Source organism: Notolepis coatsorum (assembly GCF_963971535.1).
Source record: "Notolepis coatsorum genome assembly, chromosome: 1".
NCBI classification, from domain to species: domain Eukaryota; kingdom Metazoa; phylum Chordata; class Actinopteri; order Aulopiformes; family Paralepididae; genus Notolepis; species Notolepis coatsorum.
In genome coordinates this window covers 256,031,503-256,056,836 of record NC_140165.1, presented here as the reverse complement: position 1 = coordinate 256,056,836, position 25,334 = coordinate 256,031,503, and the positions used below count along the sequence as shown (strand labels likewise).

Sequence of the window (25,334 nt, the reverse complement as noted above, 5' to 3'; positions counted from 1 at the left end):
AGGCTTAAGGGTCTGTAACTACCGCACTCGGTGGGGTCTTTGTCTTTTTTGAGAAGGACTGTTATGAGTGCAATATTGTCGTTTTTATGGAAGTTCCCCTCCTTGACTGAGTATAAGATCATATTTAGTAATAAGGGTCCAATTATGTCCCAACAAGAAAGGTACATTTCTGGTGGGATACCGTCTCTTCCAGGAGCCTTACCACTTTGCATTTCGGATATGGCCTTCTTGAGTTCCTCTAGTGTGATCGGTGTTTCTAACTGTTTAGCGTCATCCTCTGAAAGTTTAGGGAGAATAATTTGATTAAGATATGTGTCCATTTTGTCTTGATCGAAGGTCGTTTCTGATTTATATAAGTCGGAGTAGAATTCTTTGAATGTATCGTTTATTTTTTCAGGGTCTGTTTCAAGTACTTGTTGTGCTCTAGTTATATCTGCAAATTTTGCATTAATTCTTAATCGCATGGCTAATAGGTGACTAGGTTTAGAACCTTGGGAGTACTGCTGTTGTCTTGTGCTGCGTATTTGTATTTCCGATTGTTGTCTGTATATGGCCTTGATCTCTTTTTTTAGTACGTTAACTTGATTTTCTAGTCGAGTTGAGTTGTATTTTAAAGAATTAAATAACGTTGAGTAAAGCGTTTCCAGTTCAGACAGTTTTGTGCATTGATTCTTGCGCATTTTGGAGGAAAAGCTATCAGTGAAATCCTTGATCATTCCCTTTACCGACATCCATATTATTCTGGGGTCTTGCACCGAGTTTGCATTCTCCCGTAGGAATACTATAAGAGCTTCTTTGAGTTGTGTAATGAATTCCTTGTTATTAAGCAGCATCGATTTAAATCGCCATCTTGGGGCTCGGGAAGATAGTATACCAAATGTTCCTTTTAGGAGTAAATAACAGTGATCTGATAGTGCATTGGGTATCATTTCCACTTCATATTTATCAAATAGTCTCGGGGATGCAAAGACATAATCTATTCTGGATAATGTGTTATGTCTCGCAGATCGACAAGAGCACTTTCGGGTCGTGGGGTTAAGTGATCGCCATAAGTCATTTACACCTGTAATCTTCGACCAATCCTTTAATGCTTTAGATGAATTCTTTTGTTCGCTGGAAAAGGCGAGGTAAGATTTGTCCATCCTTGGATTCCAAATGGCATTAAAATAACCTTGTTGTGCTCATACATTTAGATGTGGCTGATTTTTTTTTAAAGCCTTATTAAGGCCTGATTAAACTTCAGTCAATTGATCATGCTTATACACACCGGATGTTAATGTTAAAGTTGCAGGCCTTCGTTGTAATGGTGCATTATATTCTAGAAGGTTGTAGAATACCCTAGTATATACGAACAGACTGCTGTTATGTTCCAGAATGATCTTCCTACCCAGGGTTCATGACTACTAGTATTTTCGGGATATTCCTTTGTGTTCCAGAGCAGTCGAGCGATGAGCCCAGAATATTCCAGATTGTTCAGTGTCAATGATAGATTCTTGTCTCCACGGAGACCAGAAGTCTGTAAATATAATGCATTACGAACCATATTATACACCTTGTGCCTTGGTGTTGCCGGCATGCGTATCATCTGCTACTTTTGTTGAGTCGTGGTAAAGTCATTCTAATAAAATTACTGAAATCCAAAGAGAAAGAGAGAGATGAATAGGCTTATCTGGTGCGAGACAGTGTTGCGTTCTGCCCTGGGGGACCTGCTCCATGTAGATTCAAGTATTCCTCTGCGTCTTTAGGCGTGCGTATTCCTTCCCTCCGGCCGTCTTTTCCCACGATCGATAATAGTGCCGGGTATATTAGCCTTGGCCTGAAGCCACTCTTGAACAATTTCTGCATCACCTCCTTGTAGGGGAAACGCTGAGCGATGGCCTCTTTGCATAGATCGTCGTAGATAAATATTGAATTTTCACCATATTTCAGTTTCCCCCTTTGGTTGCGTGCAACTCTGATGATGTCATCTCTTATTACCGTCTTACGCAGAGTAACAATGATGACTCTTGGACCGTTGCCTCTTTGTTCTCGAGTACCGATTCTGTAACATTGGTCCACTATCGGCTCTGTGGTTAGAATGTTGTTACCCAAAATCTCTGTTAACACTGTTGGAAACTTGTCGTCTGTGCAATTGACTGATTCATCAAGTCCCACTATGCAGATATTATTTCGCCTGTAGTAACGTTGGGTCTCGAGCAGCCTCTCCATCGCTTCATCTTTGACTTCTTGTATTTTCATCCGACATGCTTCTTCCACCTTTTTTATCTCATTCGTTAACTCTTATCAATCCATCGTTGACGTTCTTCTCGTTCTCTTTGACTACCCGTGTAATTTCTGTCACCGTATTCTCCACTGTCGTGATTCGCACGGACTGTACAGCGACCGCTTTCATAACCTCTTCGAATTTAGCATCGATGTGTGCGACGTGTAATTTGAAAGCGACCATCTGTTCCTTAATCAGGCTAGTCAGAGAGTTGAAGTCGGGTTGTGTAATTGCACTGCCTGTGTCAGTTGATATTGTAGGTGCAGTGATGGGACCGATGGATTTGTTGGCTATTATCTTCTCAAAATCCTCTGCTTTGTCCTTCACGGTACTTTTTCCTGTCGTTCCCGTTATGTTGTCCTCTATTGTCTCACTCTCGGAGCCAGTCGCCGATGGTCCCGGTATATTCTCCGTTATATTCCCCCCATCGGGGATTGTCAACAACGGATCTGCCGCTGCGTCGCCTGTTATTTTCTTTGAACGTGTCTCAATCGTCGCCGTTGGATTTACTGCTTCGTGTTTCTCTCCACCCCTTTTCTTATCCTTACCATCCATGTTGAGTCTTTGTCTTTTGATATAGTTAGTAGAAGTTCCTATTAATACATACGATGTGGTTTAATCTCATTGGTATTTGTTAAAATAATGTTTTTGAACGAAATTAACGGTGACTGGAGCGGAGCTGTTACCAAACGCGTGCGCTACATATTGTAGTCAAACCGAAAGTCTTAATCTAGATTAATCTATGGAGTGAAACATCTCCAATCTTAGCGCCGCGGATATAAGAAAGGGGTCTAGCTGAGTCAATGTTGATGGTTTTGTTGAACATTTGTATTTCACAGGAGAGAAACTGTATTCAAAGAAAGCTATTAAAATAGTCTTTGAATCTAAATATACTTTCTTTGTGTTGATTTTACATTAATTCCATGATTGTACTCAAGTAAATATCTGTTACAAGCTTCGGTCTTAAGTAGAAAAATGCTATTTTTAATCTAGATTAATCTAGATTTCTTTTTAAATAAACCTTACAGATGTGTTCAATAGACTCACAGGAATTGTGTAAAGTTGCCCAAATAGTGCAAGGAATAGCAATGCATGTCTCCTTTAATCTATTGACTGCACTAAAAAATAACATACAATAATATATAAAATAACATAAAATAATACATAAAATAACAAAGAAATACATAAAATAACATGTACAATAATATATAAAATTACATAAAATAACATACAATAATAACATATAAAATAATACATAAAATAACATACAATAATATATAAAATAATACATAAAATAACATAACATATACAATAACAAAAGAATATATAAAACAACTAAGATATAGAATAACATAAATAACGTTAATTATTATTATTACTACAACAGCCACATTGTGATTACTGGCTTATATGCATATCTGTATCCACGATTACTAACAATCTCTCCCTCCCTCTCTCGCCCCCTCCCTCCCTCCCTCTTTCCCTCCCCCCCTCGCTCTCTCCCCCTCCCTCCCTCCCTCCCTCCCTCCCTCCCTCCCTCCCTCTCTCTCTCTCTCTCCCTCCCTCCATCTCTCCCTCTCTCCCGCTCTCTCTCCCTCTATCCCTCTCTCCCTCCCTCCCTCTCTCCCTCCCTCCCTCCCTCTCTCCCTCTCTCCCTCTCCCAGAGCACGGCCACAGGGACATCCCCACCTTCTACACTTATGAGGAGGGCCTGTCGGCTCTGACGCAGGAGGGCCAGGCCACCCTGGAGCGCCTGGAGGGCATGTTGTCTCACTCCGTGGCCCAGCAGTTCCACATGGCGGGTGTCCGGTCGGACCAGGCCAGCACCGACTTTGAAGGTAGGAGGATGACCTACTGTGTATGTACACACACACACACATATACACACACACATATACACATGCATACATACATATATACACATACACACTGTGACGAGCCTGATGGGGTTCAGACTCGCTACGGTTCAAATTCGAATGTCCACACAAGAGCAATATCAATCAATACAAGTATTTATTGAATTCAGGGCAGAATCCAGTGGGGAAAAGCAAAAGAATGGTTGTGATTCAGTCCGAGGGTCAAAAACACAAAACAGGCTCGCAGACAGAAAAAGAGATTGTTCACTATTCAGGGTAGTCGTCCGGTCCAGGGTCAGTACAACAAGGGGGTGTCTCAGCCAGTCCAGGGTCCAGTACACAATAAACACCTACTCGCCTTCACCTCTCCTCTCACTACCTCTCACCTTCACAACTCTGAATACTACAATCTCTCTCACTCTCTCTCTCACTCTCTCTCTCTCTCTCTCTCTCCCTGCCCCTCTCTAGGTTTCTCTCTCTCTCTCTCTCCCCCTCTCTCTCTCCCTCCCTGCCCCTCTCTAGGTTTCTCTCTCTCTCCCTCCCTGCCCCTCTCTAGGTTTCTCTCTCTCTCCCTCCCTGCCCCTCTCTAGGTTTCTCTCTCTCTCTCTCTCTCTCTCTCTCTCTCAATAAACAACAACTCCAACCTCACCTCCGCTCAACTTACTCCTAACTAACCTAGTGGTTATGTAGTGTGTGGGTCTGGGTGTGTGCACGTGATATGTGGGTGGACTAATGATGCGCAGGTGTGTTCTATCAGTACTAATTAGACTACTCCTTCCGTGGTAAAAGTATCACTATCTCCCATCCTTCACATATCCATGAGAGGGGGGGTGAGATCCACCACAACACATATATACACACATATACTGCACATACACACATATACATGCATATACAAAAAAAGATATTACAACTTTTTTCTGTGTACATTTTAAAGTTAAATGCATCAATCTGGTGCACTTTGAGAGCAAAATAAAGAGGCTAGATCTATGATGAACTTTGTGCTCAAAACACAAAATCGACTAGACTAGTGCTTCCCAATCCTCTCCTCGAAGCACCCCAGCCGTTCAATGTATTTGTTAAATTCCACCACCAGCACACCTGATTCAACTTAACTAGCCCTTTATTAGTTGAATCAGGTGTGCTGGTGGTGGAATTGAACAAATACATGGAACGGCTGGGCAGGGTTTCCGTTAGAATTTTTTTTTGCAGGTCTGAGTGTCCGGTAGATTTCAATCTACCGGACAAATGGGATAAATTCCGGTCAGAGTTTATTGAGCTTAAAAACAATTGATAGGCCTATATAAAGAATGACATCATCAAGGCATTTATAATATTTTAACTTAAAACTAGACTACTTTTGCGTATATACAGTCATTAATATATTCCAAATAAAATAAGTCCCTCGAGACTGCGTGCTGCTGCCGACTTGAGGTGTCGGTGGGCAGTCTGCCCGACCTTAATAAACAGCAGTCTGTTATAATCACATTTTTATGAGCTAACGAATTCCGTTATATTGGACATTTGTATTAATTATATCAAGCGAAGAACTGAGAAATTTGGCAGAGAGACGGCAACATTATCGTGGGTTTGCGCCGTGATGTATATCTCCACCTCCCAACGACTTGGTGCTGCTGCTCATAATGTCCGGTGAAAATAATTCCCTCTAAGCACAATTTGATTATTTGAATTGTATTAAAATAGGCTAAAATTAAATAGCCTATGCGATGAACGAAACAATCATTACATTTGTCGTTGCTTCACCAAGCAGCCGGTCAATGACATCCTGTGTCAGCGAGCTGGCAGCTGATATATTTACGTGAAGCATGGAGCAGGAGCAGACAGAGCAGAGCAGCGGTGTCAGCAGCGCCCCCACCCAACAGCTGAATTGCCAATGGCTGAATTGGAGTACTGCACCCTGCCAAGCCATGCTTCACGTAAATATATCAGCTGCCAGCTCGCTGACACAGGATGTCATTGACCGGCTGCTTGGTGAAGCAATGACAAATGTAATGATTGTTTCGTTCATCACATAGGCTATTTAATTTTAGCCTATTTTAATACAATTCAAATAATCTAATTGTGTTTAGAGGGAATTATTTTCACCGGACATTATGACCGGAGAGATTAGATATGTCGGACTTCACCAGATTTTGCCGGTCAAATACCGGTAATTACCGGCTAACGGAAACGCTGCGGCTGGGGTGTCTCGAGGAGAGGTTTTGGAACCACTGGACTAGAGCATACATTTGAGCCATCAAAGAAATGAAGCAAAAGTGGTTACCTGTGTTGAACTGGTTTATTTTTTAGAAAATAAACAAATATAGTGGATTACTATTACGACTACTACCACTGCCAATACTACTGATACATCCCTATTGGCAAACTTTATATTAAAAGAAAAACTGTGGCGGGACTAATTAGACTGTGGTGGTAATTAATGGGAAACACTGACCAGTGAGAAAGTCACACACAGCCGTGCTGACTTGGCAGAATGACATCCAGATGTTATGGTCTGAAAGGGCTGTTTGTCAGGCTGGTGGCCCCGTCCCCATGGAGACCACTACACCTTGTACACAGTGGTCCCAAGAAGAATAAGGAATGACTCGATATTCTCGAAGTCAACTTCCTGTCTGTTGTTACTAGGCAACTACGGCTTGGGGGATAAATTCCAGTAAATAATTTTCTTCTGTGCATCACAATCCCAAATAGCTGCTGTGTTATGTTTTGTACTAATAACAAAATCAAGAATCCAAATCGAAAGTCTTATATAAGGTTATGAAATTAACAAGAGTGTGATCAAATATGTAATTAAAAACTGAGCTCAACGCATACATTTGATCTAGAAACCCGCTTGTTGTCCCCTATACGAAGATGGCCGGCGGTCTCGTGATGTCAGTGTCTTCCAGAATGATGATAATAATAATAATAACATTCTTTATTTATCCAGAATACAAATACTTTACACTTGTTAAAAAAACATGATAAATTCATGTCAAATGAAAGCAAGCCTGTAAGAGCGATTTAAAAGAAGATACAGAGCTGAGCCTGGGGACTGCTGATTTTTATAAACAGGAAACCCTTCTATCCTCGACCAAACGCATCTATATTTATCACAGCCGAAGAGTGCGTTGCGTTTCTCTGATTGGCCATGACGCCCATGTGACCGCGGCAGCGCGAGAGAGCGGCAGTGCGGAAATAGGCTGCATCCTCCACGTCAAGAAAGACAGACAGGCATTCTCTGTGACAAACCCTAACCTTAACCAACTCCGAAATAATGCCTAACCTTAACCCTCCCTAACCTTAACTTAACCCTAACCTTAACCAACTCCGAAATAATGCCTAACCTTAACTTAACCTTAACCAACTCCGAAATAATGCCTAACCTTAACTTAACCAACTCCGAAAGAATGCCTAACCTTAACCCTCCCTAACCTTAACTTAACCCTAACCTTAACCAACTCCAAAATAATGCCTAACCTTAACTTAACCCTAACCTTAACCAACTCCGAAAGAATGCCTAAACTTAACCAGCGGAAGAATGCACGTTTATAGCGAGAGATGATAAACGTAAAAAAGAAGAGAAAAAATTGAAGTGATTAGAACTTGTGACCAACCGCACCGCAGGCTCTACAGCACGGCGGCGTACCAGTTGAGCTAAGCGTCGATGGAAAAACATTGGGGATTACGGCTACATAATGCCGCAAGCTCTGCCGCTCCGCTCTGCGGCTGCCGCAGGGCGTGTCGCAGCCAATCAGGGAAAACGCGGAAGCACTCTGCAGCACTCTTCGGCTCCAATTAAAGAATAGGCCGACCAAACCCCAGAGAGGAATCTCCTGGCTGCGTGTAGCTTATTGACAGCGGAAGAGTGCAAAAATGCTTCCGCATTCGTCACCGCACGCCAGTACGGTAATGCGCCTTTCCTTTTCCTTCGCCCAGGTGCACCGGCGTGCCCGCGAGGTGCCCGCGCCGCGCTCGCGCGAGCATGAGATCCCTGCTTGGTTCGACACATATTAACACGCTTTGGTTCAATTTAATCACGCTTTGGTTCATATTAATCACATATGCTTTGGTTCATATTAATCACATACACGTGATGGACGCAGCAGGCGATCACTCCTACTGTTATTCAGCTGCGCCGAGGTACATGATTGATTGATTGATTGATTATCTAAAGATGGTAAGTTAGAGTGTTGTGTTCAGTCAGACAGTAGACAAGTAGAGGTTGAGTACTTTATTATCTAAACATGGTAAGTTAGAGTGTTGTGTTCACTCATAGTTAAATACAGTAGAGGTTGAGTACTTTATTATCTAAACATGGTAAGTTAGAGTGTTGTGTTCACTCATAGTTAAATACAGTAGAGGTTGAGTACTTCATTATCTAAAGATGGTAAGTTAGAGTGTTGTGTTCACTCATAGTTAAATACAGTAGAGGTTGAGTACTTCATTATCTAAACATGGTAAGTTAGAGTGTTGTGTTCACTCATAGTTAAATACAGTAGAGGTTGAGTACTTTATTATCTAAACATGGTAAGTTAGAGTGTTGTGTTCACTCATAGTTAAATACAGTAGAGGTTGAGTACTTCATTATCTAAAGATGGTAAGTTAGAGTGTTGTGTTCACTCATAGTTAAATACAGTAGAGGTTGAGTACTTCATTATCTAAACATGGTGAGTTAGAGTGTTGTGTTCATTCATAGTTAAAGACAGCCGAGGTTGAGTAGTTTCTTCTGATATCACTTTCAAACTCCAAGTGATTTAGATCCAAAACATTTTCTAACACAGATTCATAATGGTTCTTCAGTGCAAGGGTTCAATTTACAATCAATAATCCATTGTAGGAAAATCCAGAACACTGTTTAGTCTGTGACGACGCGTCGCGATAATATACATGTATATTCCATAGTAAAGTACAGTACAGTTTTCAGCTGCGTTAACGTTACAATGTGTTGTGTTCACAACACTGTTTAGTCTGTGACGACGCGTCGCGATAATATACATGTATATTCCATAGTAAAGTACAGTTGACAGCTGCGTTAACGTTACAATGCGTTGTGTTCACTCATAGTTAAAGACGGCCGAGGTTGAGTAGTTTCTTCTGATATCACTTTCAAACTCCAAGTGATTCGTTGCAATGTACGCGGAAATGCTGCGTTGTGTTGCAATGTACATATGCATTTGTCTGAGCGGGGCGAAAGGAAAGGCGCATTACCGTACTGCCGTGTGGTGACGAATGTGGAAGCATTTTTGCACTCTTCCGCTGTCAATAAGCTACACGCCTCCTGGCTGCCAGCAGGATAGTGACCACCAGATGGCAGCAGAGATATACTCAAGTAGAAATCAGGGTCATGGCCGCTTTGTCACTATTCCATGTACGGCTGCAACAACTAATGGACTAATTGACGGCTAAACGATTCATAAAAATGTGTTTACTAGTTCAGAACAAACTCGAGGAACTCTAAGAACCAACCAAGCCATTTGAAACGTGTAGAATAGGTTCTAAGATTCCATTCCAACAGTGTTGTGATGTAAGAGGGAAGTTTACCAATAAGGGCTTTAAAAATAAACAAATACCAATGATAGTTACGCCTTTCAACCAGAGAAGGCCATCCAGCAGTCCAGAGGTTTAAGAGTTGAAGCCGCAGCCTATAAATCACATTATTTCTGTGAGTTGGAGAACAAGGAAGCTGTTGAACCATACGGCTTATTCTCCCTCTGTGACACTTACTGAGTTTATACTACCTGCAGTGGAAAACGAACCAGGTTCCAATAGCGAGTAGAGTCGAGTACCATGCAGTGGATAAGCGGCACAAGTGAAGTTTGTTTGGCTGAGGTTACAGGAGCCGCTCCTTTAGCTCGATACATTTCATCGTACTCCATAACGTGGCTTCTTTTAGATAAATTATTATATTTTTTAATACCTGCAGGAAAAAGGTTTTTATTTCTTTGTGATTATAATTGCTAAATAAACATTCTGGTTTATAACATCAATTTGGTCTGGTTCAGCTTTATACAGGAATATTATTTATAAACTTTTAATACGATAAATATTGAGTCATATCGAATATCGACATTATGCAAAAAAAATTGTGATATCAAATTTGGGCATATGGCCCAGCACTAGTGTCAGTGTATGGCAGCCATTGAGCCGGTAGCCCAGGGGTGGGTGCTACACAGTGGTGGTGAAGGAGACCATTTCCATCTTACATTGTAAAACGTGCCTTGGGTGTCTAGAAAAGCACTATCAAGTTCAAGTTTTGTTTTATTTGTCACATATAATGCACATCTACATTACAGTGACATGTTTGGTTCTGAATGAGCCTCCTGAGATTGTACTTCATACAGTAAAAAAAGAATAAAGACCAAACACTACAAAATGAAAGTACAAAATGCAGAGAGGTAGTGCAAACCTTTTCATAATAAATAGATAAAATATGGTGTAGTGAAGTAAAACGGAAAACGGACGATTTACGGTAGAACAGGAAGCGCTTACAACATGAAATCGTTGTAGTCCAGAGAAAGAGGCGACCCAGGGCTTTCGGGGGATATGAAGCTACTATGAATTAGGGATGCTCGATATTGGCTTTTTTACCTATACCGATATTGTCCAACTCTTAATTTCCGATACCGATATCAACCGATACCGATATATGCAGGGCCCCCCCCCCCCCCCCCAAAACGGAATAATATCAGGTAATTAACATTACATATCTCTTGTTGTGGAATTAACACATTATGCATACTTTGACAATAAATAAAATAATAATTAGTTCTTACTTGCTTGCCTGGGTAAATAAAGGTCAACTAAATGTAAAAAAATATATATACCGGTATATATTTTTTTTGAATACCGATATTTTCCGATATCACATTTTTATGCCAATATCGGCCGATAATATCGGACATCCCTACTATGAATTAAACATTTACCCTGGGTATATGAAGCTACTAGGAATTAAACATTTACCATGGGTATATGAAGCTACTAGGAATTAAACATTTACCCTGGGTATATGAAGCAATGAATTAAAAATTTTCCCTGGGTCTGAAAAAATGTATTAAACATTTTCCCTGGGTTTATGAAGAAATTAATTAAACATTGAACGTGTTGCTGGTTTCAGATGGAATGGAGGTGGATGCAGCGACGGCAGAGGCAGGACAGTTTGAGGACGCGGACGCAGACGTGGATCACTGGTAAGTCTGTCTAGCTGCAGACCAGTCTGTCTAGCTGCAGACCAGTCTGTCTAGCTGTAGATAAGTCTGTCTAGCTGTAGACCAGTCTGTCTAGCTGTAGACCAGTCTGTCTAGCTGTAGACCAGTCTGTCTAGCTGCAGACCAGTCCCGTCTGTCTAGCTGCAGATCAGTGTGTCTAGCTGCAGACCAGTCTGTCTAGCTGCAGACCAGTCTGTCTAGCTGCAGATCAGTCTGTCTAGCTGTAGACCAGTCTGTCTAGCTGCAGACCAGTCTGTCTAGCTGTAGACCAGTCTGTCTAGCTGTAGACCAGTCTGTCTAGCTGCAGACCAGTCTGTCTAGCTGCAGATCAGTCTGCCTAGCTGCAGATCAGTCTGTCTAGCTGCAGACCAGTCTGTCTAGCTGCAGACCAGTCTGTCTAGCTGCAGATCAGTCTGTCTAGCTGTAGACCAGTCTGTCTAGCTGCAGACCAGTCTGTCTAGCTGTAGACCAGTCTGTCTAGCTGCAGACCAGTCTGTCTAGCTGTAGACCAGTCTGTCTAGCTCTGTCTAGCTGTAGACCAGTCTGTCTAGCTGCAGATCAGTCTGTCTAGCTGCAGACCAGTCTGTCTAGCTGCAGATCAGTCTGTCTAGCTGTAGATCAGTCTGTCTAGCTGTAGATCAGTCTGTCTAGCTGTAGACCAGTCTGTCTAGCTGCAGACCAGTCTGTCTAGCTGTAGATCAGTCTGTCTAGCTGCAGACCAGTCTGTCTAGCTGCAGATCAGTCTGTCTAGCTGCAGACCAGTCTGTCTAGCTGTAGATCAGTCTGTCTAGCTGTAGATCAGTCTGTCTAGCTGTAGATCAGTCTGTCTAGCTGCAGACCAGTCTGTCTAGCTGCAGACCAGTCTGTCTAGCTGCAGACCAGTCTGTCAAGCTGCAGACCAGTCTGTCTAGCTGCAGACCAGTCTGTCTAGCTGCAGATCACTAGTAAATCTCTAGATGTAGATAACTGGTAAGTCTGAATTCTAAAGTCTAAATAAAAATGTTTAACCTCTTCCGCCCGTGCAGTCCGGTTGTTTTTAAGTGCCGTTTCACCAGTGGCCGGTCTGCCCTGGCGAGAGGTTTGAAAGGGAAACACTGGGGGATGTCAACATTGAACCTTGTCCATCAATGTCTCTCTGTCCTCAGATGGACAGTCCTCTTCTCTGCCACCAATCAAAGCACTCGCGTTGCATCATGGGACGGGACGAGAGGACGCCACCACTTCTCAAGAGGGTTTCTGAACACCCCTCTTAGCTCTCGAGCTTCTTCTCTTCCCGTACCACCACATCACACCCAGTCTTCAGACACGGACATACACAAGCACATCACACCCCGTCTTCAGACACGGACATACACAACCACATCACACCCCATCTTCAGACACGGACATACACAACCACATCACACCCCATCTTCAGACACGGACATACACAACCACATCACACCCTGTCTTCAGACACGGACATACACAAGCACATCACACCCCGTCTTCAGACACGGACATACACAACCACATCACACCCCGTCTTCAGACACGGACATACACAACCACATCACACCCCGTCTTCAGACACGGACATACACAACCACATCACACCCCGTCTTCAGACACAGACATACACAAGCACATCACACCCCGTCTTCAGACACAGACATACACAACCACATCACACCCCGTCTTCAGACACGGACATACACAACCACATCACACCCCGTCTTCAGACACGGACATACACAACCACATCACACCCCGTCTTCAGACACGGACATACACAAGCACATCACACCCCGTCTTCAGACACGGACATACACAACCACATCACACCCTGTCTTCAGACACGGACATACACAAGCACATCACACCCCGTCTTCAGACACGGACATACACAACCACATCACACCCCGTCTTCAGACACGGACATACACAACCACATCACACCCCGTCTTCAGACACAGACATACACAACCACATCACACCCTGTCTTCAGACACGGACATACACAAGCACATCACACCCCGTCTTCAGACACGGACATACACAAGCACATCACACCCCATCTTCACAGACATACACCGTACTCACTTGGATTAATTTCCGTAGTCTAAACTTATTAAAGCGCCACCGGGTAGTTTTGAGAAGGAAAAAAAAACTCTATGATAACTAGTTACAAATGCTTTAATGTTGTTTATAATCTCGAAAATCACCCTTTGAAACAAAGTGGACCAACGTAGCTCTTAGATTTAATCTTGTAACACAATATTCAATACTAAAGCTATATCATACTTTATTTAGACTTTTCAGAGGTTGTTTTTTTCCCCCACCAAAATTACACGCTGCAGCTTTAAATTCAGAATCACTGATTTAAGAGTTTTGATATCACAGTGGCAGTCAGTGGTAGAACGTTGTGAATATCACTTTGACAGCGTTGTGGAGAGCGCTGTTACTGTATATATTTGCAGCCAAAGTTTTATTTTTATTATTTTTTTATGAGAGGGGCAGCAACATGGTGGTTTCTAGATGGAATACCGGTTTCAGTGATCTCTAGTTTAGGGTTAGGATTAAGTGTGAGGTCAAGGTTGAGGGGCAGGTTTATGATCCGATTTATATTGTGAGTGGAATTCCTTGACAAGTTTTTCTTTTTCCTTGAGATACTTTTTGTACCTCTTCTTGGAGACGTCTCTGAATGCCATGAGGGACAAAACATGGAGCCCCGATCTGATTAGTAAAGTAAGCCGCTTCAGACTGTTGAGATGCAGCCATGCGAGCTCCTCCACACTATTGAGACTCGGCCCCTGACCTGTTGTTAAATTCTGTCTTTGTATTTTGTACCTGGAAGACCAACTGATCTGATGTTAATATTCCCTGATGATGTTGTTTGTATTCAATCTCTTCAATAAATAAGTGTAATTTTTCTATGAAAACGGGTTGTTTTTCTTCAGGGCTGTGTGATTTCTATGACGCTGAGACGACGGGAGTCTGGCCGCTGAGTGAATGAGTAACGGGTCAGTGTTTAGAGAGCAAAGCAGATTTGGCTGGATGTGAGCCTGAGGTCAGGCGTGTGTTTGTACACGTGTGCATGGGGGGGGGGGTTAGGATTGAGCACCATAATATTAAAGGTGCTATAGATAAAAATGTTATGTAGAGTAACTATACAAAAATAAAAGCAATACACCCACAGAGCTTTTAGAAAAGTGCGGAATAAAAGTATTGCTTTTCCCCCAAAACAATTATTGATTAATGAATTTATCATTTAAAAAATGTTGGCAGGTCCATAATGAATGTTGTTGTTTACATGTTGCATGTGTCCTCTCCCTACTTCCCCTCTCCCCACGTGGATGAAGGACACGCTGGTGCTCTAGTGTGAATGTTCTCAGCAGCTTTAATGAGCTGCGAGGCCGTTTGAGATGCAGTGGAGTTCATAAAGGCGTCACAATGACAGCTGTTTTAGGCCGGTGCCCTAAGAGTGACAGAGCAAGGTGCCAGGAACATTATTTCACTGCAATCCATGTATTACCATCAATCCATCATGTATACCTTCAATCCATAATGTATACCTTTAATCCATCATGTATACCTTTAATCCATCATGTATTACCATCAATCCATCATCTATACCTTCATTCCATAATACCTTCAAACCATCATGTCAAACACACCGCGCGAGGCAGGTATCCAAACACACATCCATTAAAGCTCATCTTGAGTATTAAGCTGGACCATCATTCTAGGGTTATTGGACTATTGAGATATAATACATTATTCTCCATCAGAGAGTTAACGTGTCAGAAATGCAGCAGATCAAGTCACTTTGATTTCTGACATGTTTCTTGGTATCAGATCTCCATCCCTCATGTAAACCATAAATGTTCTGGTCTAATAATAATAACTTAGTTTTATATAGCGCCTTTCATAAAAGCCAAGGTCGCTTTACATAGGAAAAAGATTATTATAATAACAAACATGGTGGACAGACAACATTCAAAGTAGGAAATTAGGGGTTGAAGTTGAAGAGGTGTGTTTTGAGGAGATGCTGAAAGCTCTGTCCGCAGTCTGGTTCGGGGAATGGAGAGCTGACCGGTGTCTGAGGATCGCAGGGACCGTGACTGAGTGTGGAGGTGGAGGAGGTCAGTGAGCTACTGAGGTGTCAGACCATGGAGGGTTTGATGGGGAGCCAGTGAAGGTGGATGAGGGTGGGGGTGATGTGCTGCCAGGGTTTGGTGCGGGTGAGAACCCTGGCAGCTGAGTTTTGAACATACTGGAGCCTGTCAAGGGTTTTGCTTGCTATCCCAGCTGACCTACAATTCAGTCCTGGAATACCTGGAAAATCTGCCTCTTGAGAGGGAAGCGCTTAGGTCTTTATACCAGTATTGTAACTTTACAATACAGTATTGTATTGTAAAATCAGTTCAAGAAATCGACTTGTGTTAATTGCATCGTGCCCAGAGGATGTCACAAGTATAATGTACATAATAATATTTCTCTACCTCTGTACTTCCCCCTCTCTCTCTACCCCACTAATATTATACATAACCAAAGGAATGATAGGTATTTAGCAGTTTGAATCATCGCTAGCATGTGACATTCTGATGTAGTTATTGACTAAACTGCGTCAGGCTGAAGGCCTCTGGTCACAGACGGAGACTTGTACTGTATGATAAACAACATACATCTCACTGAGTAAAGTAACCCTTTCACTACCACACTACAGAAGGTTAACCCTTTCACTACCACACTACAGACAGTTAACCCTTCACTAACACACTACAGAAGGTTAACCCTTTCACTACCGCACTACAGAAGGTTAACCTTTCACTACCGCACTACAGGATAACCTTTCACTACCACACTACAGAAGGTTAACCCTTTCACTACCGCACTACAGAAGGTTAACCTTTCACTACCGCACTACAGGATAACCTTTCACTACCACACTACAGACAGTTAACCCTTCACTACCACACTACAGAAGGTTAACCCTTTCACTACCGCACTACAGAAGGTTAACCTTTCACTACCGCACTACAGGATAACATTTCACTACCACACTACAGAAGGTTAACCCTTTCACTACCGCACTACAGGATAACCTTTCACTACCACACTACAGAAGGTTAACCCTTTCACTACCGCACTACAGAAGGTTAACCTTTCACTACCGCACTACAGGATAACCTTTCACTACCACACTACAGACAGTTAACCCTTCACTACCACACTACAGAAGGTTAACCCTTTCACTACCGCACTACAGAAGGTTAACCTTTCACTACCGCACTACAGGATAACCTTTCACTACCACACTACAGAAGGTTAACCCTTTCACTACCACACTACAGAAGGTTAACCCTTTCACTACCGCACTACAGGATAACCTTTCACTACCACAGCTGAATGAGGTTAGGACCGGCTGGTTCCCCACCCCATTCGGTGTAAAACGGAGATGTGCTTTCTCCTACTTTATTCGCCATTTATGTTAATGACCTGGCGCAAGAAATCAAGCAAGCCAATCTTGGTATTACAATAGATAATATAATCCTAAGTATTTTATTGTACGCTGATGATATTGTTTTGTTTGCAGAAAATGAAGCAAATTTACAAAACATGTTGAATATTATGAGTTCTTGGTGCAAGAAATGGAGACTTGCGATTAACAGTGAAAAAACACAGATTATGCACTTCAAGAAAAAACACGAACAGCAGAGTAGCCATAAGTTTCAATTTGGACCAACGCCCCTGATTTACACACATTCTTATAAATATCTTGGTTTCACCTTTAATGAGTACATGAGCTTCATAGAAGGAAGGAAAATAATGTCTGAGTCAGCAGGAAGGGCGCTAGGGGGCGTGTTGAGTAAAATGAAAGTGTGCACTGACCTTGGGTTTTCAACATTTACACAATTATTTGATTCAATGGTGGGTTCTGTTTTATGCTGCTGGAGTATGGTGTTTTGATGATGCACCTGAATGTAATGCGATCCAGAACCGGGCCATAAGATACTTTTTAGGAGTCCATAAATACACACCAAAAGGGGCTATAGAAGGGGACATGGGGTGGGACTCTTGTTTGGTCAAGCAAAAAGGTGAAATGGTGAGGTTATGGAACCGCCTGGTCCAGCTGCCAAATGGCAGGGTGACAAAAAAGATTTTTAATTGGGACAGAGCACACGGTCATCCCTGGTCAAGAGAGATGTCCATGATTTTTTCTTCTACTGACTTGAGTATGATTTTTATGAACAATTTGCAGTGTAAGGTTCACATAATTAAAACAAAATTATCAACAATCCATCAGGATAAGTGGAAGGTGGAGATTTGGAAAAAACCTAAACTTAGAAAATATGTTGCAATTAAAAATGAGTATTTTACTGAACCTTATGTAATGTTAAACTTAAAGAGAAGACGGAGGTCTCTGTGTGCCCAGTTGAGGTCTGGCACCCTGCCATTGGCGGTGGAAGTGGGTAGATTCCAGGGTAAACCGGTTGTGTGTTCTGTGTGATCTGGGAGTGGTGGAGGATGAATATCATTTTGTTTTTTATTGCCCTTTGTACACCGCTCTGAGGAGGGCTTTATTTGAGAAAATTCAAATTGTAAACCCAGATTTGTTTTGGCAGTCTGAGAGTTGTATGTTGAGTTGTTTTTTTGTGGAGGACATCTTCGGGTTTGCAGGATTTTTGGAGAAGGCATGGCACCTGAGACAAAACACACTGTATCCTATATAATTGTATTTGAATTCACCTTGTTTTTCTGTTTATTTACATTGAGTACAGCTTGTGTTATATTACGTTTTATTGTATGTTCTTGTATTTTTTTATGGCCATCTTGGTCTATGTAATTTGTTAAGTAATTGGTAAAGTTTATTATTATATACTTATTGTTATGTGTCTTGTAAGCCCATATGGGCTGGGCATACATCTGTATGTAAGACACGAAAATAAAAAATATCAAATCAAATCAAATCAACCACACTACAGAAGGTTAACCCTTTCACTACCACACTACAGAAGGTTAACCTTTCACTACAGTACTACAGAAGGTTAACCTTTCACTACCGCACTACAGAAGGTTAACCTTTCACTACCGCACTACAGAAGGTTAACCTTTCACTACCGCACTACAGAAGGTTAACCTTTCACTACAGTACTACAGAAGGTTAACCTTTCACTACAGTACTACAGAAGGTTAACCTTTCACTACAGTACTACAGAAGGTTAACCTTTCACTACCACACTACAGAAGGTTAACCCTTTCACTACCACACTACAGGTTAACCTTTCACTACCACACTACAGAAGGTTAACCTTTCACTACAGTACTACAGAAGGTTAACCTTTCACTACCACACTACAGAAGGTTAACCTTTCACTACAGTACTACAGAAGGTTAACCTTTCACTACCGCACTACAGAAGGTTAACCTTTCACTACAGTACTACAGAAGGTTAACCTTTCACTACCACACTACAGAAGGTTAACCTTTCACTACCGCACTACAGAAGGTTAACCTTTCACTACCGCACTACAGAAGGTTAACCTTTCACTGCCGCACTACAGAAGGTTAACCTTTCACTACCGCACTACAGAAGGGTTAACCTTATGTGGTGTGGTTGTGAAAGGGTTAACCCTTTGTCATGTGGCAGTGACGGGGTTAACCTTCTGTATTGTCACAGTGAAAGGGTTAACCCTTTGTTAGTGTGGTAGTTAAAGGGTTAAGGCTACTCAGTACTACAGACTGGAAATAGCAATAATAATAGTAACAGCTTGGATTAATATAATGCCTTTCAAGAAACCCAATGACACTTTACAGGCAACAGAAAAGACACAAGGAATAAACTAAATAAATGATAACAATAAATGACGATTAGAGGACCTAGGTCTTCGTGAACAGGTGGGTTTTCAGGGCCGTCTTGAAGGAGTCCAAGAATGTAGAGGATCTCAGCCAGAAGAGAGTTCACAGCCTCCGGGAGGAGGTGTAGGGGTGGAGGAGGTCAGATAGGTACCAGGGGGCATGGAGGAGGTGTAGGGGTGGAGGAGGTCAGATAGGTACCAGGGGGCATGGAGGAGGTGTAGGGGTGGAGGAGGTCAGATAGGTACTGGGGGGCGTGGAGGAGGTGTAGGGGTGGAGGAGGTCAGATAGGTACTGGGGGCGTGGAGGAGGTGTAGGGGTGGAGGAGGTCAGATAGGTACCAGGGGCGTGGAGGAGGTGTAGGGGTGGAGGAGGTCAGATAGGTACTGGGGGCGTGGAGGAGGTGTAGGGGTGGAGGAGGTCAGATAGGTACTGGGGGCATGGAGGAGGTGTAGGGGTGGAGGAGGTCAGATAGGTACTGGGGGGCGTGGAGGAGGTGTAGGGGTGGAGGAGGTCAGATAGGTACTGGGGGCATGGAGGAGGTGTAGGGGTGGAGGAGGTCAGATAGGTACTGGGGGGCATGGAGGAGGTGTAGGGGTGGAGGAGGTCAGATAGGTACTGGGGGCATGGAGGAGGTGGAGGGGTGGAGGAGGTCAGATAGGTACCAGGGGGCATGGAGGAGGTGTAGGGGTGGAGGAGGTCAGATAGGTACCAGGGGGCATGGAGGAGGTGTAGGGGTGGAGGAGGTCAGATAGGTACCAGGGGGCATGGAGGAGGTGTAGGGGTGGAGGAGGTCAGATAGGTACTGGGGGCATGGAGGAGGTGTAGGGGTGGAGGAGGTCAGATAGGTACTGGGGGCGTGGAGGAGGTGTAGGGGTGGAGGAGGTCAGATAGGTACTGGGGGCATGGAGGAGGTGTAGGGGTGGAGGAGGTCAGATAGGTACTGGGGGGCGTGGAGGAGGTGTAGGGGTGGAGGAGGTCAGATAGGTACTGGGGGCATGGAGGAGGTGTAGGGGTGGAGGAGGTCAGATAGGTACTGGGGGGCATGGAGGAGGTGTAGGGGTGGAGGAGGTCAGATAGGTACTGGGGGCATGGAGGAGGTGTAGGGGTGGAGGAGGTCAGATAGGTACTGGGGGGCATGGAGGAGGTGTAGGGGTGGAGGAGGTCAGATAGGTACTGGGGGGCATGGAGGAGGTGTAGGGGTGGAGGAGGTCAGATAGGTACTGGGGGGCATGGAGGAGGTGTAGGGGTGGAGGAGGTCAGATAGGTACTGGGGGGCATGGAGGAGGTGTAGGGGTGGAGGAGGTCAGATAGGTACTGGGGGGCATGGAGGAGGTGTAGGGGTGGAGGAGGTCAGATAGGTACTGGGGGGCATGGAGGAGGTGTAGGGGTGGAGGAGGTCAGATAGGTACTGGGGGCATGGAGGAGGTGTAGGGGTGGAGGAGGTCAGATATGTACTGGGGGGCATGGAGGAGGTGTAGGGGTGGAGGAGGTCAGATAGGTACCAGGGGGCATGGAGGAGGTGTAGGGGTGGAGGAGGTCAGATAGGTACTGGGGGCATGGAGGAGGTGTAGGGGTGGAGGAGGTCAGATAGGTACTGGGGGCATGGAGGAGGTGTAGGGGTGGAGGAGGTCAGATAGGTACTGGGGGCATGGAGGAGGTGTAGGGGTGGAGGAGGTCAGATAGGTACCAGGGGGCATGGAGGAGGTGTAGGGGTGGAGGAGGTCAGATAGGTACCAGGGGGCATGGAGGAGGTGTAGGGGTGGAGGAGGTCAGATAGGTACCAGGGGGCATGGAGGAGGTGTAGGGGTGGAGGAGGTCAGATAGGTACTGGGGGCATGGAGGAGGTGTAGGGGTGGAGGAGGTCAGATAGGTACCAGGGGGCATGGAGGAGGTGTAGGGGTGGAGGTCAGATAGGTACCAGGGGGCATGGAGGAGGTGTAGGGGTGGAGGAGGTCAGATAGGTACTGGGGGCATGGAGGAGGTGTAGGGGTGGAGGAGGTCAGATAGGTACTGGGGGCATGGAGGAGGTGTAGGGGTAGAGGAGGTCAGATAGGTACTGGGGGCATGGAGGAGGTGTAGGGGTGGAGGAGGTCAGATAGGTACCAGGGGGCATGGAGGAGGTGTAGGGGTGGAGGAGGTCAGATAGGTACTGGGGGCATGGAGGAGGTGTAGGGGTGGAGGAGGTCAGATAGGTACTGGGGGCATGGAGGAAGTGTAGGGGTGGAGGAGGTCAGATAGGTACTGGGGGCATGGAGGAGGTGTAGGGGTGGAGGAGGTCAGATAGGTACCAGGGGTCATGGAGGAGGTGTAGGGGTGGAGGAGGTCAGATAGGTACTGGGGGCATGGAGGAGGTGTAGGGGTGGAGGAGGTCAGATAGGTACCAGGGGGCATGGAGGAGGTGTAGGGGTGGAGGAGGTCAGATAGGTACTGGGGGCATGGAGGAGGTGTAGGGGTGGAGGAGGTCAGATAGGTACTGGGGGCATGGAGGAGGTGTAGGGGTGGAGGAGGTCAGATAGGTACTGGGGGCATGGAGGAGGTGTAGGGGTGGAGGAGGTCAGATAGGTACTGGGGGCATGGAGGAGGTGTAGGGGTGGAGGAGGTCAGATAGGTACCAGGGGGCATGGAGGAGGTGTAGGGGTGGAGGAGGTCAGATAGGTACCAGGGGGCATGGAGGAGGTGTAGGGGTGGAGGAGGTCAGATAGGTACTGGGGGCATGGAGGAGGTGTAGGGGTGGAGGAGGTCAGATAGGTACTGGGGGCATGGAGGAGGTGTAGGGGTGGAGGAGGTCAGATAGGTACTGGGGGCATGGAGGAGGTGTAGGGGTGGAGGAGGTCAGATAGGTACTGGGGGCATGGAGGAGGTGTAGGGGTGGAAGAGGTCAGATAGGTACTGGGGGCATGGAGGAGGTGTAGGGGTGGAGGAGGTCAGATAGGTACTGGGGGCATGGAGGAGGTGTAGGGGTGGAGGAGGTCAGATAGGTACTGGGGGGCTTGGAGGAGGTGTAGGGGTGGAGGAGGTCAGATAGGTACTGGGGGCATGGAGGAGGTGGAGGGGTGGAGGAGGTCAGATAGGTACTGGGGGCATGGAGGAGGTGGAGGGGTGGAGGAGGTCAGATAGGTACTGGGGGGCGTGGAGGTGGAGGTCAGATAGGTACTGGGGGGGCGTGGAGGTCAGATAGGTACCAGGGGGCATGGAGGAGGTCAGATAGGTACTGGGGGGCGTGGAGGAGGTCAGATAGGTACTGGGGGGCGTGGAGGAGGTGGAGGGGTGGTGGAGGTCAGATAGGTACTGGGGGCGTGGAGGAGGTGTAGGGGTGGAGGAGGTCAGATAGGTACTGGGGGCATGGAGGAGGTCAGATAGGTACTGGGGGCATGGAGGAGGTGTAGGGGTGGAGGAGGTCAGATAGGTACTGGGGGGCGTGGAGGAGGTGGAGGGGTGGTGGAGGTCAGATAGGTACCAGGGGGCATGGAGGAGGTGTAGGGGTGGAGGAGGTCAGATAGGTACTGGGGGGCATGGAGGAGGTCAGATAGGTACTGGGGGGCGTGGAGGAGGTCAGATAGGTACTGGGGGGCGTGGAGGAGGTGGAGGGGTGGTGGAGGTCAGATAGGTACTGGGGGCATGGAGGAGGTGTAGGGGTGGAGGAGGTCAGATAGGTACTGGGGGCATGGAGGAGGTCAGATAGGTACTGGGGGCATGGAGGAGGTGTAGGGGTGGAGGAGGTCAGATAGGTACTGGGGGGCGTGGAGGAGGTGGAGGGGTGGTGGAGGTCAGATAGGTACCAGGGGGCATGGAGGAGGTGTAGGGGTGGAGGAGGTCAGATAGGTACTGGGGGGCGTGGAGGTGGAGGTCAGATAGGTACTGGGGGCATGGAGGAGGTGTAGGGGTGGAGGTAGAGGTCAGATAGGTACCAGGGGGCATGAAGGAGGTGTAGGGGTGGAGGAGGTCAGATAGGTACTGGGGGCGTGGAGGAGGTGTAGGGGTGGAGGAGGTCAGATAGGTACTGGGGGGGCATGGAGGAGGTGTAGGGGTGGAGGAGGTCAGATAGGTACTGGGGGTCATGGAGGAGGTGTAGGGGTGGAGGAGGTCAGATAGGTACTGGGGGCATGGAGGAGGTGTAGGGGTGGAGGAGGTCAGATAGGTACTGGGGGCATGGAGGAGGTGTAGGGGTGGAGGAGGTCAGATAGGTACCAGGGGGCATGGAGGAGGTGTAGGGGTGGAGGAGGTCAGATAGGTACTGGGGGGCGTGGAGGTGGTGTAGGGGTGGAGGAGGTCAGATAGGTACTGGGGGGCGTGGAGGTGGTGTAGGGGTGGAGGAGGTCAGATAGGTACTGGGGGCATGGAGGAGGTGTAGGGGTGGAGGAGGTCAGATAGGTACTGGGGGGCATGGAGGAGGTGTAGGGGTGGAGGAGGTCAGATAGGTACTGGGGGCATGGAGGAGGTGTAGGGGTGGAGGAGGTCAGATAGGTACCAGGGGGCATGGAGGAGGTGTAGGGGTGGAGGAGGTCAGATAGGTACCAGGGGGCATGGAGGAGGTGTAGGGGTGGAGGAGGTCAGATAGGTACTGGGGGGCATGGAGGAGGTGTAGGGGTGGAGGAGGTCAGATAGGTACTGGGGGCATGGAGGAGGTGTAGGGGTGGAGGAGGTCAGATAGGTACTGGGGGGGCATGGAGGAGGTGTAGGGGTGGAGGAGGTCAGATAGGTACTGGGGGCATGGAGGAGGTGTAGGGGTGGAGGAGGTCAGATAGGTACTGGGGGCATGGAGGAGGTGTAGGGGTGGAGGAGGTCAGATAGGTACTGGGGGCATGGAGGAGGTGTAGGGGTGGAGGAGGTCAGATAGGTACTGGGGGGGCATGGAGGAGGTGTAGGGGTGGAGGTGGTCAGATAGGTACTGGGGGCATGGAGGAGGTGTAGGGGTGGAGGTCAGATAGGTACTGGGGGCATGGAGGAGGTGTAGGGGTGGAGGAGGTCAGATAGGTACTGGGGGCATGGAGGAGGTGTAGGGGTGGAGGAGGTCAGATAGGTACTGGGGGCATGGAGGAGGTGTAGGGGTGGAGGAGGTCAGATAGGTACTGGGGGCATGGAGGAGGTGTAGGGGTGGAGGAGGTCAGATAGGTACTGGGGGCATGGAGGAGGTGTAGGGGTGGAGGAGGTCAGATAGGTACTGGGGGCATGGAGGAGGTGTAGGGGTGGAGGTGGTCAGATAGGTACTGGGGGCATGTAGGAGGTGTAGGGGTGGAGGAGGTCAGATAGGTACTGGGGGCATGGAGGAGGTGTAGGGGTGGAGGAGGTCAGATAGGTACTGGGAGCGTGGAGGAGGTGGAGGTAAGGATGAGGATCTTGAGATCCAGGACTGGAGCAGCAGCCGGAGCAGGTGGATGAGGGTGATGTGCTGCCAGGACTTGGTTTACATGAACTCATAAAGATGACATTACAGGTATATCCAGTGTGCTTTATTCAAGTGTTAATGACACATTTAAGACAATTACTACGGATGAAGACCATTGTTTTCACTTCATGTATATGCATTGTCTGTGTGTCGTGTTGCGAATGTGTATGTATTGTTGTTGCTTTAATTCACTGTACGCAAACAATCAAACATTCTTCATACCCCTCTGTTTTGACCAGAGATGAACAATCATATAACCTGAGCTCAATACTCCGCCTCTTCTCCTCAGAAGTCAAAAGGTAAGATATTGGGACAGCGAGCTAAAGTTGGTATTTTTCAAGTGTTCGTTTTTTTGATTATTTCCCTCAGAATCATATCTTGGAATTCTACCAGTCTAGAGACCTCTTCAGTGGAATTCTACCAGTCTAGAGACCTCTTCAGTGGAATTCTACCAGTCTAGAGAGCTCTTCAGTGGAATTCTACCAGTCTAGAGACCTCTTCAGTGGAATTCTACCAGTCTAGAGAGCTCTTCAGTGGAATTCTACCAGTCTAGAGAGCTCTTCAGTGGAATTCTACCAGTCTAGAGAGCTCTTCAGTGGAATTATACCAGTCTAGAGAGCTCTTCAGTGGAATTCTACCAGTCTAGAGAGCTCTTCAGTGGAATTCTACCAGTCTAGAGAGCTCTTCAGTGGAATTATACCAGTCTAGATACCTCGTCAGTTCTACCAGTCTAGATACCTCTTCAGTGGAATTATACCAGTCTAGATACTTATTCA

General features: G+C 46.1%; 1 protein-coding gene across 6 annotated transcripts in view; it reads left to right on the top strand.

Moving 5' to 3' along the window:
- clns1a (chloride channel, nucleotide-sensitive, 1A) overlaps nt 1–13,398 on the top strand; it is a gene marked incomplete at its 3' end in the record, with an annotated part of 37,470 nt that extends 24,072 nt beyond the window's left edge. For 5 of the 6 annotated variants that reach the window (XM_084316618.1, XM_084316619.1, XM_084316622.1 and 2 more), the window contains 2 exons: nt 3,928–4,101; nt 11,240–11,316. In XM_084316618.1, coding sequence (XP_084172744.1) covers nt 3,928–4,101; nt 11,240–11,316 — 251 coding nt within the window. Of the gene's footprint in view, nt 1–3,927; nt 4,102–11,239; nt 11,317–12,475 lie in introns of those variants that run through there. The other variant, XM_084316620.1, reaches the window with a different exon arrangement.
- Between the last annotated feature and the right edge of the window lie 11,936 nt (nt 13,399–25,334).